Source organism: Oncorhynchus kisutch, linkage group LG1 (assembly GCF_002021735.2).
Source record: "Oncorhynchus kisutch isolate 150728-3 linkage group LG1, Okis_V2, whole genome shotgun sequence".
NCBI classification, from domain to species: Eukaryota; Metazoa; Chordata; class Actinopteri; order Salmoniformes; family Salmonidae; genus Oncorhynchus; species Oncorhynchus kisutch.
The window spans coordinates 3,782,105-3,802,376 of NC_034174.2; the positions used below are offsets into that span (position 1 = coordinate 3,782,105).

The 20,272-nt window shown below is 45.2% G+C and overlaps 1 protein-coding gene across 6 annotated transcripts in view; it reads left to right on the plus strand.

Moving 5' to 3' along the window:
* LOC109884283 (homeodomain-interacting protein kinase 1-like) overlaps positions 1-20,272 on the plus strand; it is a 36,436-nt gene that overhangs the window by 10,887 nt on the left and 5,277 nt on the right. For 3 of the 6 annotated variants that reach the window (XR_004203578.1, XM_020476269.2, XM_031794485.1), the window contains exons 5-10: positions 600-756; positions 2,914-3,032; positions 13,821-13,978; positions 14,240-14,344; positions 16,572-16,717; positions 17,273-17,394. Coding sequence is in view for 4 of the 6 variants with exons in the window: in XM_020476269.2 (XP_020331858.2) it covers positions 2,955-3,032; positions 13,821-13,978; positions 14,240-14,344; positions 16,572-16,717; positions 17,273-17,394 (609 nt within the window). In the remaining 2 variants the exon portion in view is untranslated. Of the gene's footprint in view, positions 1-599; positions 757-2,913; positions 3,033-13,266; positions 13,979-14,239; positions 14,345-16,571; positions 16,791-17,272; positions 17,395-20,272 lie in introns of those variants that run through there. The other 3 variants (XM_031794102.1, XR_004203801.1, XM_020476270.2) reach the window with 3 other exon arrangements.

Consider the following 20,272-nt stretch of genomic DNA (forward strand, 5'->3'; position numbering starts at 1 on the left):
ACACACACACACAGTCACCTTCAGCAACCAGCTCAGCCAGGTACACACACACACAGTCACCTTCAGCAACCAGCTCAGCCAGACACACACACACACACACACAGTCACCTTCAGCAACCAGCTCAGCCAGACACACACACACACACACACACACACACACACACAGTCACCTTCAGCAACCAGCTCAGCCAGATACACACACACACACACACAAGTTAAGACTACTGTATACTTTCACGACGTCATACAGTGGAAGTTTAATTGAGTATGAAAATGTATTTTCCAGTTCCAGACGCTGTTCCAAACAATGAGATCAGAGAACTACAAACTTGTTATATAGGTTGCTGAAAATGACTCCATATTTTTTGATGAGTCATGTTCAGGATTCCTGCTCATCTATGTAATGGGAGTAGGAGTTTCCCATTTTGCTCACCACTAAACTGTCAAAAGACGACATGACATCATAAAATTATACAAAACAATATGTTGGAATCACGGAATACCCAACATTTAAATGTTGGTGGAATTTCCCTTTAAACAGAACGGAATTGTATTCATCACTATAAACCTCTATTCTAACTGCTGGACTGTACAACCAGGTGCCGTCAGCAGGGGGAGCTGTTCCTATCCTGAACTACCAGCCAACCCTCTACCAGCAGGCCACCATTAACATCCCTGGTCTGGCCCAGCAGCGCGTTCCCCTGCAGGCACGACCCAACGGCCTGCCAGACTGAGCCCTTCCAAACACCAAACAGGGTATAAGCACTTTAGGAACAGTTTCCAAGACACAGATTTTTTCAATTTGATTTATTTTACCTTTATTTAACTAGGCAAGTCAGTTAAGAACAAATTCTTATTTTCAATGACGGCCTAGGAACAGTGGGTTAACTGCCTGTTCAGGGGCAGAATGACAGATTTGTACCTTGTCAGCTCGGGGATTTGAACTTGCAACCTTTCTAACCACTAGGCTGACCCTGCCGCCACAGATTAAGCCTAGTGACTGTACAGAAAAGCATGTTCAATGGAGATTGTCCCTTTTTAGACCAGCGCTGTTAACCAGAGTCAGGTTTATTAGGGAATTTCAACAGAAAATGTTTTAAACCAGAAAATGTTAGTTGCTAAGAAATTGCATGGTTCAATGTAACAACACAGTAATTACCAATGAATGACTTTTTTGAGGGGAGGGAGTAGCATTATTGTCGAGGTTGAAACAGGAGTGAAAATTAATTCATGCCCTGTTCTGGGGTTCATATAACCCCAGAACTTTCCTGTCCTGATTTTTTTTAAAAGACCTCCGCCCCGTCCCGCCCCGCCCCGCCCCGCCCCGCCCCTCTCTCACCCATTAATGCCCCACAATGCCCCATAATGACAAAGTGAAAACCTGTTTTTAGAAAATTGTGCCAATCACACCCTGAGTCAATAGTTTGTAGAAGCTCCTTAGGCAGCGATTAAAACGTTGAGTCATCTTGGGCTTGTCTGTATCAGCTTGTGCACATCTGGATTTGGGGATCTTCTCCCACACTTCCTTGGAGATTTTCTCAAGCTTTGGCTGGGCCACTCAAGGACTTTCACATCTTTGTTCTGAAGCCTGTCCAGCGTTGCTTTGGCTGTATGCTTGGGGTCATTGTCCCTGTCGAAACGTAAATCTTCGCCCCCAGTCTAAGTTCGTTTGCGCTCTGAAGCAGGTTTTCATCAAGGACTGTATTTAATGAGCTGTGCCTGGTTTTCACCAGACATAGTGCTCCGCATTCAAGCCAAAGAGTTGTATCTCATCAGACCACAGAATCTTTTGCCTTATGCTCTGTCTTTCAGGTGCCTTTTTTGCAAACTCTAGTCGTGCTGTCATGTGCCTTCTTCTCAGGAGTGTCTTCTGTCTGGACAATCCCATAAAGCCCAGATTGGTGAAGTGCTGTAAAGACTGTTGTCCTTCTGCCAGGTTCTCCCATCTCAGCCAAGGAACTCTGTAGTTCTGTCGATGTGTTCATTGGTTTCTTGGTCACCTCCCTGACCAAGGTCCTTCATGCCTGGATGCTCAGTTTGGTCAGATGGCTAGACAGTCTGGGTAGTTCCATATTTTTTCCATTTCACAATAATGGAGACCACTGGGCTCTTGGAAACGTTTAGCACTCTAGATAATTGTTTTATCCCCAAATACCGGCTATGTCTCTAATTCTTTCTCAGAGATCTACAGACAGTTTCTTGTTATAGTTATAGTTGGAAAGGTGGCATCCTATGACGGTGCCACGTTGAAAGTCACTGAGCTCTTCAGTACAATATTTGTCTATGGAGATTGCATGGCTGTGTGCTTGATTTTATACACCTGTCAGCAACAAGTGTGACTGAAATAGCCGAATCCACTCATTTGAAGGGGTGTCCACATACTGCTGTATATATATAGTTTATCCCCCTCCCCCACCCCAGTTTATAACTATTCCTGGACTGCACCCCATTCTGTCCAGTCCCTAGCTTGATTCTAGAACTTCAGGCCCATTCTGTCCAGTCCATAGCTTGATTCTAGAACTTCAGGCCCATTCTGTCCAGTCCCTAGCTTGATTCTAGAACTTCAGTCCCATTCTGTCCAGTCCCTAGCTTGATTCTAGAACTTCAGGCCCATTCTGTCCAGTCCCTAGCTTGATTCTAGAACTTCAGACCCATTCTGTCCAGTCCATAGCTTGATTCTAGAACTTCAGGACCATTCTGTCCAGTCCATAGCTTGATTCTAGAACTTCATCCCATTCTGTCCAGTCCATAGCTTGATTCTAGAACTTCAGGCCCATTCTGTCCGGTCCCTAGCTTGATTCTAGAACTTCAGTCCCATTCCTGCCAGAATCCCGCAAGACCCACAGGAGTCCTGTTCCCGTGTCAGCCTCTATTGTGTTGGTGGTTACTGATTGGCTGTTCCTCTGTCTGCAGGGCTCCAGTCGTCCAATAAGAGCTGTAGTTTCCCAGTGAGGATGGATAGTTCAGTCCCCATAGTGAACCAGAACCAATCAACACAACCACTGCAGCTGCAGCCTGCCATGCTCACACAGGTACGTGTGTGTGTGTTCTCTTTCCTGCCTGGTCTGGCTTCCAGCTGGGTCTCAAACTCCAGCCTCAGTGGCTCAGAACAGAATAACTTTTGAGTGTTAAGGGCTTTCCAGACAGGAAGCAGCCCACCCCCGAGGAGCGGAACAGAGTAAGCCAAAATAGAGCAGATTCATATTTTGTCTGAGCGGCTTTTTTCGGCGGCATACATGAGCCCCGCCGATCGCTCCGCTTGAATAGAATTCCGCCCGCTGCCGCCTCTTCAAGCCTGGGGGGCCCTTTAGGCTCATCATGCTGCAGGTTCTCCTCTCCTAGACCTCTGTCAGACCTCTGTCAGACCTCAGCCAGTTTCTCCTCTCCTAGACCTCTGTCAGACCTCAGCCAGGTTCTCCTCTCCCAGACCTCAGCCAGGTTCTCCTCTCCCAGACCTCTGTCAGACATCTCAGACAGTTTCTCCTCTCCCAGACCTCTGTCAGACCTCAGCCAGGTTCTCCTCTCCCAGACATCTGTCAGACTTCTCTGATAGTTTCTCCTCTCCCAGACCTCTGATAGTTTCTCCTCTCCCAGACCTCTGTCTGACCTCTGTCAGACCTCTGACAGTTTCTCTCAGACCTCAGACAGTTTCTCCTCTCCCAGACATCTGTCAGACTTCTCTGATAGTTTCTCCTCTCCCAGACCTCTGATAGTTTCTCCTCTCCCAGACCTCTGTCTGACCTCTGTCAGACCTCTGACAGTTTCTCCCAGACCTCTGACAGTTTCTCCTCTCCCAACCCCCTGATAGTTTCTCCTCTCCTAGACCTCTGATAGTTTCTCCTCTCCCAGACCTCTGACAGTTTCTCCTCTCCCAGACCTCTGACAGTTTCTCCTCTCCTAGACCCCTGTCAGACCTCAGACAGTTTCTCCTCTCCCAGACCTCTCCCAGACCCCTGTCAGACCTCAGACAGTTTCTCCCAGACCTCTGATAGTTTCTCCTCTCCCAGACCTCTGACAGTTTCTCCTCTCCCAGACCTCTGACAGTTTCTCCTCTCCCAGACCTCTGTCTGACCTCTGATAGTTTCTCCTCTCCCAGACCTCTGATAGTTTCTCCTCTCCTAGACCCCTGATAGTTTCTCCTCTCCCAGACCTTAGACAGTTTCTCCTCTCCTAGACCTCTGTCAGACCTCTGACAGTTTCTCCTCTCCCAGACCTCTGATAGTTTCTCCTCTCCTAGACCTCTGATAGTTTCTCCTCTCCCAGACCTCTGACAGTTTCTCCTCTCCCAGACCTCTGATAGTTTCTCCTCTCCTAGACCTCTGACAGTTTCTCCTCTCCTAGACCCCTGTCAGATCTCTCAGCCTGTTTCTCCTCTCCTAGACCTCTGTCAGATATCTCAGCCTTGGATCAGCCTGTTTCTTATCATCTTCACATTGACAACCCATATCTATCAATCTAACCTCAATCAGTCCACAGTCACAACCCACAACCCTGATCAATCTATAGACTAACTCTAGTGTCCTCAATCAGTCCACACTCAGATCTAAAGTAATTATACTTTGCCACTGAGAGAGGATATCTAGCCATGAAGTGAGTCGAGACCTTCTGAATTAACCGTCGTCCTTCTCCAGACTTTCCTGCCCCATCCCCTCCTCCCTACGGCCACGGTAGCGGGGGTAACTCCCCAGTACTCATTTCGCCTGGGGCCGGACTCCCCACCCTGCTGGAGCACACTGCCTCTGTGCTGGGAAAACACTTAAATACATACTCTATCATTCATTTTCTCTCTCTGTAGGTCTGCTGTACTAAGGGCATGGAGACGTGATGATGTGGCTGACTGACTGCTCTTAACTACCTCCTTTCCCCACTCAAATCATTTTTATTTGTCAAATGTGCGAATACAATAGGTGTAGGTAGACTTTACAGTGAAAAGCTGACTTACAAGCCCTTAATCAACAATGCAGTTTTAAGAAAATACCTAAAAAAAATAAAAAAATAAAAAAGAGATAGGAATAAACAAATAATTAAAGAGCAGCAGTAAATAACAATACCGAGGCTATATACAGGTGTACCGGTACAGAGTCAATGTGGAGGCTATATACAGGTGTACCGGTACAGAGTCAATGTGGAGGCTATATACAGGGGGTACCGGTACAGAGTCAATGTGGAGGCTTTATACAGGGGGTACTGGTACAGAGTCAATGTGGAGGCTATATACAGGGGGTACCGGTACAGAGTCAATGTGGAGGCTATATACAGGGGGTACCGGTACAGAGTCAATGTCGAGGCTATATACAGGGTGTACCGGTACAGAGTCAATGTGGAGGCTATATACAGGTGTACCGGTACAGAGTCAATGTGGAGGCTATATACAGGGGGTACCGGTACAGAGTCAATGTGGAGGCTTTATACAGGGGGTACTGGTACAGAGTCAATGTGGAGGCTATATACAGGGGGTACTAGTACAGAGTCAATGTGGAGGCTATATACAGGGGGTACCGGTACAGAGTCAATGTGGAGGCTATATACAGGGGTACCGGTACAGAGTCAATGTAGAGGCTATATACAGGGGGTACTGGTACAGAGTCAATGTGGAGGCTATATACAGGGGTACTGGTACAGAGTCAATGTGGAGGCTATATACAGGGGGTACCGGTACAGAGTCAATGTGGAGGCTATATACAGGGTATTACGGTACAGAGTCAATGTGGAGGCTATATACAGGGTATTACGGTACAGAGTCAATGTGGAGGCTATATACAGGGTATTACGGTACAGAGTCAATGTGGAGGCTATATACAGGGTATTACGGTACAGAGTCAATGTGGAGGCTATATACAGGGTATTACGGTACAGAGTCAATGTGGAGGCTATATACAGGGTATTACGGTACAGAGTCAATGTGGAGGCTATATACAGGGGGTACCGGTACAGAGTCAATGTGGAGGCTATATACAGGGGTACTGGTACAGAGTCAATGTGGAGGCTATATACAGGGGGTACCAGTACAGTGTCAATGTGGAGACTATATACAGGGGGTACCGGTACAGAGTCAATGTGGAGGCTATATACAGGGGGTTACCGGTACAGAGTCAATGTGGAGGCTATATACAGGGGGTACCGGTACAGAGTCAATGTGGAGGCTATATACAGGGGGTACCGGTACAGAGTCAATGTGGAGACTATATACAGGGGGTACCGGTACAGAGTCAATGTGGAGGCTATATACAGGGGGTACCGGTACAGAGTCAATGTGGAGGCTATATACAGGTGTACCGGTACAGAGTCAATGTGGAGGCTATATACAGGTGTACCGGTACAGAGTCAATGTGGAGGCTATATACAGGGGGTACCGGTACAGAGTCAATGTGGAGGCTTTATACAGGGGGTACTGGTACAGAGTCAATGTGGAGGCTATATACAGGGGGTACCGGTACAGAGTCAATGTGGAGGCTATATACAGGGGGTACCGGTACAGAGTCAATGTCGAGGCTATATACAGGGTGTACCGGTACAGAGTCAATGTGGAGGCTATATACAGGTGTACCGGTACAGAGTCAATGTGGAGGCTATATACAGGGGGTACCGGTACAGAGTCAATGTGGAGGCTTTATACAGGGGGTACTGGTACAGAGTCAATGTGGAGGCTATATACAGGGGGTACTAGTACAGAGTCAATGTGGAGGCTATATACAGGGGGTACCGGTACAGAGTCAATGTGGAGGCTATATACAGGGGTACCGGTACAGAGTCAATGTAGAGGCTATATACAGGGGGTACTGGTACAGAGTCAATGTGGAGGCTATATACAGGGGTACTGGTACAGAGTCAATGTGGAGGCTATATACAGGGGGTACCGGTACAGAGTCAATGTGGAGGCTATATACAGGGTATTACGGTACAGAGTCAATGTGGAGGCTATATACAGGGTATTACGGTACAGAGTCAATGTGGAGGCTATATACAGGGTATTACGGTACAGAGTCAATGTGGAGGCTATATACAGGGTATTACGGTACAGAGTCAATGTGGAGGCTATATACAGGGTATTACGGTACAGAGTCAATGTGGAGGCTATATACAGGGTATTACGGTACAGAGTCAATGTGGAGGCTATATACAGGGGGTACCGGTACAGAGTCAATGTGGAGGCTATATACAGGGGTACTGGTACAGAGTCAATGTGGAGGCTATATACAGGGGGTACCAGTACAGTGTCAATGTGGAGACTATATACAGGGGGTACCGGTACAGAGTCAATGTGGAGGCTATATACAGGGGGTTACCGGTACAGAGTCAATGTGGAGGCTATATACAGGGGGTACCGGTACAGAGTCAATGTGGAGGCTATATACAGGGGGTACCGGTACAGAGTCAATGTGGAGACTATATACAGGGGGTACCGGTACAGAGTCAATGTGGAGGCTATATACAGGGGGTACCGGTACAGAGTCAATGTGGAGGCTTTATACAGGGGTACCGGTACAGAGTCAATGTGGAGGCTATATACAGGGTATTACGGTACAGAGTCAATGTGGAGGCTATATACAGGGTATTACGGTACAGAGTCAATGTGGAGGCTATATACAGGGTATTACGGTACAGAGTCAATGTGGAGGCTATATACAGGGTATTACGGTACAGAGTCAATGTGGAGGCTATATACAGGGGGTACCGGTACAGAGTCAATGTGGAGGCTATATACAGGGGTACTGGTACAGAGTCAATGTGGAGGCTATATACAGGGGGTACCAGTACAGTGTCAATGTGGAGACTATATACAGGGGGTACCGGTACAGAGTCAATGTGGAGGCTATATACAGGGGGTTACCGGTACAGAGTCAATGTGGAGGCTATATACAGGGGGTACCGGTACAGAGTCAATGTGGAGGCTATATACAGGGGGTACCGGTACAGAGTCAATGTGGAGACTATATACAGGGGGTACCGGTACAGAGTCAATGTGGAGGCTATATACAGGGGGTACCGGTACAGAGTCAATGTGGAGGCTTTATACAGGGGTACCGGTACAGAGTCAATGTGTAGGCTATATACAGGGGGTACCGGTACAGAGTCAATGTGGAGGCTATATACAGGGGTACCGGTACAGAGTCAATGTGGAGGCTATATACAGGGGGTACCGGTACAGAGTCAATGTGGAGACTATATACAGGGGGTACCGGTACAGAGTCAATGTGGAGGCTATATACAGGGGGTACCGGTACAGAGTCAATGTGGAGGCTATATACAGGGGGTACCGGTACAGAGTCCATGTGGAGGCTATATACAGGGGGTACCGGTACAGAGTCAATGTGGAGGCTATATACAGGGGGTACCGGTACAGAGTCAATGTGGAGGCTATATACAGGGGGTACCGGTACAGAGTCAATGTGGAGGCTATATACAGGGGGTACTGGTACAGAGTCAATGTGGAGGCTATATACAGGGGGTACCGGTACAGAGTCAATGTGGATGCTATATACAGGGGGTACCGGTACAGAGTCAATGTGGAGGCTATATACAGGGGGTACCGGCACAGAGTCAATGTGGAGGCTATATACAGGGGGGTACCGGTACAGAGTCAATGTGGAGGCTATATACAGGGGGGTACCGGCACAGAGTCAATGTGGAGGCTATATACAGGGGGTACCGGTACAGAGTCAATGTGGAGGCTATATACAGGGTGTTACGGTACAGAGTCAATGTGCGGGGACACCGCTGTCAAGGTAATTGAGGTAATATGTACATGTAGGTAGAGTTATTATGCACAGATGATAACAACAGAGAGTAGCAGGGGGGGGCGGGGCAATTCAAATAGTCTGGGTAGCCATTTGATTAGAAGTTCAGGAGTCTTATGGCTTGGGGGTTAGAAGGTGTTTAGAAGCCTCTTGGACCAAGACTTGGCGCTCCGGTACCATTTGCCATGCAGTAGCAGAGAGAACAGTCTATGACTAGGGTGGCTGGAGTCTAAAGACAATTTTTAGGGCCTTCCTCTGACATCGCCTGGTATAGAGGTCCTGGATGACATGAAGCTTGGCCCCGGTAATGTACTGGGCCGTACGCACTACCCCCTGTAGTGCCTTGCGGTCGGAGGCCGAGCAGTTACCATACCAGGCAGTGATGCAACCGGTCAGGATGCTCTCGATGGTGCAGCAGTCAAACCTTTTGAGGATCTGAGAAGCCAAATCTTTTCATTCTCCTGAGGGGGAATAGGTGTTGACGTGCCCTCTTCACGACGGTCTTGGTGCACTTGGACCACGTTCGTTTGTTGGTGATGTGGACACCAAGGAACTTGAGGCTCTCCTACCCTCTTCCTTTCCCCTCCTCTCCCTGTCCCTTACTACCTCCTGTCCCTAGCTACCCCCTCCCCTCTCCTACTTTCCCTAGCTACCCCCCCCTTCCCCTCTCCTACCCTCCTACTTTCCCTAGCTACCACCCCCCCTTCCCCTCTCCTACCCTCTTCCTTTCCTCTCTCCCATCCTCCCCCTGTCCCTAACTACCTCCTTTCCCTAGCTACCCCCTCCCCTTCCCCTCTCCTACTCTCCTACTTTCCCTAGCTACCCCCCCTTCCCCTCTCCTACCCTCCTACTTTCCCTAGCTACCATCCCCCCTTCCCCTCTCCTACCCTCTTCCTTCCCCTCTCCCATCCTCCCCCTGTCCCTAACTACCTCCTTTTCCTAGCTACCCCCCCCCTTATTAGCCAAACACATGAAACAACATGCTGGATCCCCCCCCAAAAAAAAAAATATCTAAAAGACTGTTCTGAAGTGTCTGTCCTGTATCTGAGAGATACAGTTGAAGTCGGAAGTTTACATACACCTTACCAAATACATTTAAACTCAGTTTTCCACAATTCCTGACATTTAATCCTAGTAAACATTCCCTGTTTTAGGTCAGTTAAGATCACCTCTTTTATTTTAAGAATGTGAAATGTCAGAATAATAGTAGAGAGAATGACTTATTTGAGCTTTTATTTCTTTCATCACATTCCCAGTGGGACAGAAGTTTACATACACTCAATTTGTAATTGGTAGCATTGCCTTTAAATTGTTTAACTTGGGTCAAATGTTTCGGGGAGCCTTCCACAAGCTTCCCACAATAAGTTGGGTGAATTTTGGCCCATTCCTACTGACAGAGCTGGTGTAACTGAGTCAGGTTTGTGGCCTCCTTGCTCGCACACGCTTTTTCAGTTCTGCCCACCAATTTTCTATAGGATTGAGGTCAAGGCATTGTGATGGCCACTCCAATACCTTGTTGGCCTTAAATCATTTTGCCACAACTTTGGAAGCATGCTTGGGGTCATTGTCCATTTGGAAGACCCATTTGCGACCAAGCTTTAACTTCCTGACTGATGACCTGACTGATGACTTGAGATGTTGCTTCAATATATCCACATAATTTTCCTATCTCATGATGCCATCTATTTTGTGAAGTGCACCAGTCCCTCCTGCAACAAAGCACCTCCACAACATGATGCTGCCACCCCCGTGCTTCACGATTGGGATGGTGTTTTTCGGCTTGCAATCCTCCCCCTTTTTCCTCCAAACATAATGATGGTCATTATGGCCAAACAGTTCTATTTTTGTTTCATCAGAGCAGAGGACATTTCTCCAATAAGTACGATCTTTATCCCCATGTGCAGTTGTAAACCATAGTCTGTCTTTTTATGGCAGTTTTGAAGCAGCGGCTTCTTCCTTGCTGAGCAGCCTTTCCGGTTATATCGATATAGGACTCGTTTTACTGTGGATATAGATACTTTTGTACCGGTTTCCTCCAGCATCTTCACAAGGTCCTTTTCAATTGATCAATTGATCTGGGATTGATTTGCACTTTTCGCACCAAAGTACGTTCATCTCTAGGAGACAGAACGCGTCTCCTTCCTGAGTGGTATGACGGCTGCGTTGTCCCATGGTGTTTATACTTGCTTACTATTGTTTATACTTTTGTTTATACTGTTTATACTTGCTTACTATTATACTTGCTTACTAATTTACTAATTTGCCTACTATTGTTTGTACAGATTAACTTGTTATGGCTGCAATCCCCCTATCGGGATAAGTGTCATCAACAACCGCTGAATAGCATAGCGCTACATACAATAAATATGACTGTAAATATTTATATTCATGAAATCACAAGTGCAATATAGGAAAACACAGCTTAGCCTTTTGTTAATCCACCTGTCGTGTCAGATTTAGAAACTATTCTTTACAGCGAAAGTGATCCCAAACGTTTGTGTAAATTTATCGATCGCTCAACAAAACATTAAGTACACTTAGCATCAGGTAGCTCGGTCACGAAAATCAGAAAAGCAATCAAATTAATCGTTTACCTTTGATGATCTTCGGATGTTTTCACTCAAGAGACTCCCAGTTACACAACAAATGTTCCTTTTGTTCCATAAAGATCATTTTTAGACCCAAAATACCTCCGTTTGTTTGTCTAGTTATATTGATATCTCAACCCCATCACTGATATCTCAACCCCATCAGTGATATCCCAACCCCAACACTGATATCACAACCCCGTCAGTAATATCCCAACCCCATCACTGATATCCCAACCCTATCAGTGATATCTCAACCCAATCAGTGATATCCCAACCCCATCACTGATATCCCAACCCCATCAGTGATATCTCAACCCCATCAGTGATATCCCAACCAAATAGTGCAATATAGGAAAACACAGCTTAGCCTTGATCTTCGGATGTTTTCACTCAAGAGACTCCCAGTTACACAACAAATTTTCCTTTTGTTCCATAAAGATGATTTTTTAGATCCAAAATATGTCCACAGAAACATGTCAAATGTTTTTTATAATCAATCCTCAGATTGTTTTAAAAAATATATAATCGATAATATATCAACCGCAAATGTCTTTCACAGTAGGAGAGGGGAAAACAATGGCTGTCCAAATTCTGTTGCGCGAGCAAAACTCATGTGACCACTTGACGCGATGTTATCGTTCTGGCTAATTTTTTTAAATAAAAGCCTGAAACTATGTCTGAAGACTTGACACCTTGAGGAAGTGATGGGAAAAGGAATCTGGTTCATATCCCTTTAAATTCAGGAAAGGGAGGCTATGGAACATGGAGTTTTCAAAATAGAAGCCACTTCCTGTTTTGATTTTCCTCAGGGTTTCGCCTGCAATATCAGTTCTGTTATACTCACAGACAATATTTTGACAGTTTGGGAAACTTGTTTTCTATCCAGTACTAATAATAATATGCATATATTAGCAACGGAGACTGAGGAGCTGGCCATTTACAATGGGCACCTTTTCATCCAAGCTACTCAATACTGCCCCTGCAGAAAAGTACAAAGATCTTTTATAGCCAAGATACACCCCTCTCCACCTACATGACGAACCACAGATCTTAGGAACAGTTCACAAAGGGACCTTATAATGTGAAAGGAGTATCCCTTTGGCAGATAACATTCGCTATAAACGTTGAGTTTGGTCCCTAAGACGAGGTTCTAATCTTGTTCCTGGTACTTCATAGCACAGAACCATTACCTCATCCAATGGCATAACTCAATTGTCAACTCTAGATACTCCCATCTCAAGTAAAAAGCCCTTCTTGACCCCTCTCCTGTACAAGCTCACTGAGGGGAGTGAGCCTCTAGGTCATACACTAACCCAGGATAAGTGCAACATCAGAGAGGACATACAATGGTTCCAGACACTACCACACACACATCCCCCAATGCCAACGGAGGGAGTGACTTGCACACAGACGTTGTGGAGACAAGTAATTGGTTCCCCATTAATCACGCCATCCCTTCACATGGTTTAACAGATACATATGAAGACAATGTTCCATCCTGTCCTCTTCCCTTTCTGATATTCTGCATAGGGCGGCAGTGTAGCCTAGTGGTTAGAGCATTGGACTAGTAACCGAAAGGTTGCAAGTTCAAATTCCCGAGCTGACAAGGTACAAAGTCTGTCGTTCTGCCCTTGAACAGGCAGTTAACCCACTGTTCCTAGGCCGTCATTGAAAATAAGAATTTATTCTTAACTGACCTGCCTAGTAACATAAAGGTAAAAAAAAAAGACATGTAAAAGACAAGCCTGACCTCTCCCCTCTCTGTGACAGAGCCCCAGCTGAGGGAAGAAATGCAACTGCCAACACCAGAGTCCATAGAAATACATTCTAATAAAAACTATATCACATAAGAATATTATGCAGATAAGACATCTTAATTACTTGTGTTACCCAACTAATTCTGATTCATCCATCACATGGGCATAATATTTTTGTAGGCCAAACCTCTCGGATGCTACAGACGATTTTTGTCTCGTGCGGATGCTGGAACCTGCGCAGGAAGTTCGACAAAGGCAGTGGATTGAGATGCAAAAAAATACGTATTTCTCTTCTTTTTAAAAAACTTTAATTGGGATTGTTTATTATGCTAATTCGGTTTCCGTGGGGAAATCGAGCATAGGGGGGGTTAACATCTTGATATCAACCTGAAGTGACTAAAGTGAGTAAAAACTGAAAAGTCTTAAAAAAACAACTTTCAACTTACAAACTTTGTCTGAACTGTCGCTGTGAAATGTTTATTTTGATTTTTTGCATTTATCAAAATCCCATCCGGTGATTTATGATGTGTGTAGCCTAAACTATTAGGGATATTGTTCTTCGTGCACAGCATGTAAACATTTAAATCAAATCACCACACGATAAAGGCAAAACAATTCTGACACTGCCAGAAACTTTGTCGGAGCGAACTTAATCGGCAGGCCCTGTCACACTGAACGCGCCAAGATGTCTGGCAATCGTTTACGACCAAATATTTTATGTGTGTTCTCTGTAGCAGGCATGGCCAGCCGGTACCCAGCAGATCCTGATCCCGTCGTCATGGCAGCAGGTTCCGGGTGTGGCCATTCACGGCTCCACCCACCAGTCGGTTGTCACGGAGTCTCCCGTGGAGACACTCCTTCCGGACACAGGCCAGCAGACACACAGCTGGAGGTAGGGTCATCACTATGGTTACATAGCTGTCTGTTAGCATAGAACTGTTTATATAAAATAACAGAAGTCAAAGAGTCCATCAGAAAACAATTCTTACCCAGATCACTTCACAGGATAACTATCCCAGAAAAAAGAGAAACAGACCTGGGTTTCTGGAAAAATGTATTCAAACACCTCATCTGTGCCTGTTTGAATTTGCCTGGTTTAATAGACATGGGAAATGTCCCAAAAACTGCAAATCGTGTGTGTGTGTGTGTGTAGGGGATCTCAGTACAGCGGAATGCTGCAGCAGAACCTGGGGGTTAATTCGAGGAGCGGAGCACGGAAGAGGGCAAAGGGTAGTCGTGGCAACAGCAGGACCACCAGGTACAACTGACTGGAGACGAACTGAATGGATGGTGGCACAACAACTAGTTACAGTTATCAACTACACTGAACTAAAAAAATATAAACGCAACACGCAACAATTTTAATGAGTTACAATTCATATAAGGAAATCGGTCAATTTAAATAAATACATGTGGCCTTAATCTATGGATTTCACATCACTGGGCAGGGGAGCAGCCATAGGTGGGCATAGGCTCACCCAATCAGAATCAGTTTTCCCCTCAAAAAGGGCTTTATTACAGCCAGAAATACTCCTCAGTTTCATCAGCTGTCCTGGTGGCTGGTCTCAGACGATCCCGCAGGGGAAGAAGCCGGATGTGGAGGTCCTGGGCTGGCATGGTTACACGTGGTCTGTGGTTGAGGAGGTCCTGGGCTGGCGTGGTTACACGTGGTCTGTGGTTGAGGAGGTCCTGGGCTGGCATGGTTACACGTGGTCTGTGGTTGTGAGGCTGGAGGTTGGATGTACTGCCAAATTCTTTAAATGATGTTGGAGGCGGCTTATGGTAGAGAAATTAATATAAAATTCTCTGGTAACAGCTGGACATTCTTGCAGTCAGCATTGCCAATTGTAACGCTCTCTTAAAACTTGAGACATCTGTGGCATTGTGTGACAAAACTGCACATTTTAGAGTGGCCATTTATTGTCCCCAGCACAAGGTGCACCTGTGTAATGATCATGCTGTTTAATCAGCTTCTTGATATGCCACACCCAGGTGGATGGTGGATGGATTATCTTGGTAAAAGGAGAAATGCTCACTAATGGGGATGTAAACAAATTTGTGCACAAAATTTGAGAGAAATAAGCTTTTTTGTGAGAAGCTGGTTATCAACTAGTAACGTGTAAAAACTAGTAATAGCTGGAAAGGTTCGGTTTTCAGTGGCTCCACAAATGGTTTTTGCTTCCTGACTGAATGTCCTTGCTCTTGAAAACAGGAATAGTAAAGGTGTGTAACTATTTATTTTTATTTTATTTTTTATTTATTTTTTATTTACCGTAATTTCTGGACTATTAAGCGCACCTGAATATAAACCGCACCCACTGAATTATTAAAAAATAAAATAAAAAAAAAGATGTATTTTGTACATAAATAAGCCGCACATGTCTATAAGCCGCAGGTGCCTACCGGTACATTGAAACAAATGAACTTTACACAGCCTTTAAACGAAACACGGCTTGTAACAAAAATTACAAAAAATAGCAGTTCACAGTAGCCTACCAAGAAAGTCATTGGTCACTATCTTCCTCCTCCTGTGCACTGAAACCACTGAAGTCATCTCCTTCGGTGTTGGAGTTGAATAGCCTCAGAATTGCTTCATCCGATGTTGGATCGTTTTCATTGTCGCTCTCGTCACTTTCATCCGGAGGCAAATACCCCGCTGAGCTCATGCTGCCCCTTCAACATGCAGCAGTCCAGCCTTTCGAAACCCGTTGATGATAGTGGATTTTTTGACAATGCTCCACGCTGTCAGGACCCACTGGCAGACTTGACCATAAGATGCTCTTCGCCTGCGGCCCGTTTTAGTGAAGGACTTGTCATCCAAGCCTCCCACTGAACAAAGAGCGCCACCTTAAATGCACGATTTACACTGATGTCGAGTGGCTGCAAATACTTTGGGCCATCTGCTTTTCTTCCCTCTGAAAGCTTTTGTTGTCTTTTTGCACTGAGTCAGTTCCTCACGGCTGCTGTTTCCAACGTCTTATCATCGACTCATTAAGGCCAAGCTCCCGTGCACCAGCTCTATTTCCTTTTCCAACAGCCAGATTTATCGCCTTCAACTTGAAAGCTGCATCATATGCATTTCTCTGTGTCTTTGCCATGATGAGGGTGACAAAACCGTAATCAGAATGATGGGAAGTTTGAGCGTGCTCGATTTACGTCACATTATGTGACGGTGCTCCGTTTTTTTGGCGGCATGAATCTTGTAATCCATAAATTAGCCGCGTCATTGTATAAACCGCGAGGTTCAAAGCGTGGGAATAAAGTAGCGGCTTATAGTCCGGAAATTATGGTAACTCTTATTTTAACTCTTATTTTAACCAGGAAAGTTGCCTGAGAACAACCTGGGGAAGAGTTACAGGGGAGAGGGGTTGATGAACGAGCCAATGGTGAACTGGAGATGATTAGGTGGCCATGTTGGTATGAAGGCCAGATTGGGAATACTAAATTTGTTTCTTTGCTGTGTGCTTGCGCGCATGTTTGTCCAGGGGTGTGTCTGGCGTATCCCGACTCACCAACGCCGTGCTGCAGTTCTCTCTCAGCCAATCATCATCTTGGACACGCCCAGCCCGGCGGTCAGCGTCATCACCATCCAGTCAGATGAGGAGGACGAGAGGAAGTTCCACCCCGCCAGGTGTGTCTGGTCTCCCAATCACAGACCACTGTAGCAGTTGGGCCTCTGCTTTATGTGCATCGATATATAGACGGTGTGTAGATGTTAACTAATCGGTTGAAATCTTGACATCTTGACTGACAGTCTGCCGACTGTTTGTGTCTGTCGACTGTTTGTGTCTGTCGACTGTTTGTGTCTGCCGACTGTTTGTGAGACAGGTGACAGGGCTCTCACTCACTCATTCACCCACATACACACGTACACAAATGTACACACATACACACATACACACACACACACATACACAAATACAGAATGGTTTAAAACCAGTTTGAGGGTGAAAATAATTGTATTACTATTTGTGTATTTGAAATGTTTTTTTTTTTGCATATACCAGTTGCCCTTGACCCTCTGGGGTCACGGCCAAGGTCAGCCGTTATCAACGGCAACCCTGGAGCTATTATGGTTAAGTGCCTTGCTCAAGGGCACATTGACAGATTTTCGCTTTGTCGGCTCGGGGTTTTGAACTAGCGACCTTTCGTTTACTGACCCTCCTTCTTCCCGGTTGGTTTCCAGTGCAACCCCAGACTTCCTACATCAATCCCAAGCTGGCCAATCGGCATCCCTGTAGCTCTGGAGACGGCAGCAACCGCCATAGGCTAGTCCCCAGCCAATCACATCCTCTCAACCTCAGCCAGGTGAGTCCGCCAGCTAATAGCATCCTCCGTTTACGAGTGAATATTTCACATTACAGGGGCATGTAGGGTCCAATAAAATCTGCGTGGCTGATGGAGAAGGGGGAGGGGTTTGTCACTACATCAACAATGATTGTTTGCTGAGTCGAGCGCCAGTGTCAACCTATTGTTCAGCCGTCTCGGGAATACCTGATGGTCAAATGCCGACCCTTCTACCTCCTGAGAGAGTTTCCATCTGTTATCATGTCTGTTGTATAAATTCCAGCCTCTTAAGGAAGAAGTTACAGGTCTGAGCCAGAAATCTTGCTTGTTTGTAGGTGACCAAATATTTATTTTCCACCATAATTTGCAAATAAATTCATAAAAAAATCCTACAATGTGATTTTCTGGATTTTTTTTCTCATTATGTCTGTCATAGTTGAAGTGTACCTATGCTGAAAATGACAGGCCTCTCTCATCTTTTTAAGTGGGAGAACTTGCACAATTGGTGGCTGACTAAATACTTTTTTGCCCCACTGTATCTAGTGTGGTTGTAACAATACCTAATCAATATGGAATCCATGTCACCTTCCCCCTATACATATCTACCTCCATCACTCCAGTATCCCAGTACATTGTTAATATGGTACTGGAACTGACCCTGTATGTAGTCACCTTCCCCCTATACATATCTACCTCCATCACTCCAGTATCTCTGTCTCCTTCCCCCTATACATATCTACCTCCATCACTCTATTATCCCTGTCTCCTTCCCCCTATACATATCTACCTCAATCACTCCAGTATCTCTGTCCCCTTACCCCTATACATATCTACCTCCATCACTCCAGTATCCCTGTCCCCTTCCCCCTATACATATCTACCTCCATCACTCCAGTATCTCTGTCCCCTTACCCCTATACATATCTACCTCCATCACTCCAGTATCCCTGTCACCTTCTCCCTATACATATCTACCTCCATCACTCCAGTATCTCTGTCCCCTTACCCCTATACATATCTACCTCCATCACTACAGTATCCCTGTCCCCTTCCCCCTATACATACAGTTGTAGTCGGAAGTTTACATACACTTTGGTTGGAGTCATTAAAACTGATTTTTCAACCACTCCACAAATGTCTTGTTAACAAACTAGCGTTTTGGCAAGTCGGTTAGGACATCTACTTTGTGCATGACACAAGTGATCTTTCCAAAAATGATTTACAGACAGATTATTTCACTTATAATTCACTGAATCACAATTCCAGTGGGTCAGAAGTTTACATACATACACTAAGTTGACTGTGCCTTTCAACAGCTTGGAAAATTCCAGAAAATGATGTCATGGCTTTAGAAGCTTCTGATCACATCATTTGAGTCAATTGGAGGTGTACCTGAGGATGTATTTCAAGGCCTACTTTCAAACTCAGTGCCTCTTTGCTCGACATCATGGGAAAATCATCCTTGTGAGCAATTTCCAAACAGCTGAAGGTACCGCGTTCATCTGTACAAACAATAGTACGCAAGTATAAACACCATGGGACCACGCAGCCGTCATACCACTCAGGAATGAGACATGTTCTGTCTCCTAGAGATGAACATACTTTGGTGCGAAAAGTGCAAATCAATCCCAGAACAGCACCAAAGGACCTTGTGAAGATGCTGGAGGAAACGGGTACAAAAGTATCTATATCCACAGTAAAACTAATCCTATATCGACATAACCTGAAAGGCCGCTCAGCAAGGAAGAAGTCACTGCTCCAAAACCGGCATAAAAAAAGCCAGACTACGGTTTGCAACTGCACATGGGGACAAATATCGTACTTTTCGGGGGAAATGTCCTCTGGTCTGATGAAACCGAAGAACACCATCCCAACCGTGAAGAACGAGGGTGGGAGTGTTTTGCTGCAGGAGGGACTGGTGCACTTCACAAAATAAATGGCATCATGGGGCAGGAAAATGATGTGGATATATTGAAGCAACATCTCAAGACATCAGTCAGTCAGTCAGAAGTTAAAGCTTGTTCGCAAATGGGTCTCCCAAATGGACAATGACCCCAAGCATACTTCCAAAGTTGTGGCAAAATGTCTTAAGGACAACAAAGTCAAGGTATTGGAGTGGCCATCACAAAGCCCTGACCTGGTCACCTTCCCCCTATACATATCTACCTCCATCACTCCAGTATCCCTGTCTCCTTACCCCTATACATATCTACCTCCATCACTCCAGTATCCCTGTCTCCTTCCCCCTATACATATCTACCTCCATCACTCCAGTATCCCTGTCTCCTTCTCCCTCTACATATCTACCTCCATCACTCCAGTATCCCTGTACATTGTTAATATGGTACTGACCCTGTATATAGTCACCTTCCATTGTTAATATGGTACTGACCCTGTGTGTATATATATATATATATATAACTATGCAGTAATCAGTAACAATGGTAATATTAACAAAAACATGAGAAATTAAAATAAAAACGAGAAAGTTAGTAAGCATACTAATATTATATATATATATAGTTAGTATGCTTACTAACTTTCTCGTTTTTATTTTAATTTCTCATGTTTTTGTTAATATTACCATTGTTACTGATTGTTAATATTACCATTGTTACTGATTACTGCATAGTTGTGTTTAAAACCAGAATCACGGAATCCAGACATTATTAAAACAGAAAACATCAATATTAATACAAATGTATTGAACGCATCAGAAAGTTCATCATCATACATCATTCACATTTTCCTGCAACTTTTTGAAAAAGACACAGGACTGTCTCCATCTGTCTCTCTGTCTCAGTCTGTCTGTAGGAGCGATCCATTTTCGTAAACAGGGTGGTGTACCTAATAAACTGTCCTGTGAGAGTATGTCTACACTTTGTAGCAGTTAGCGGTG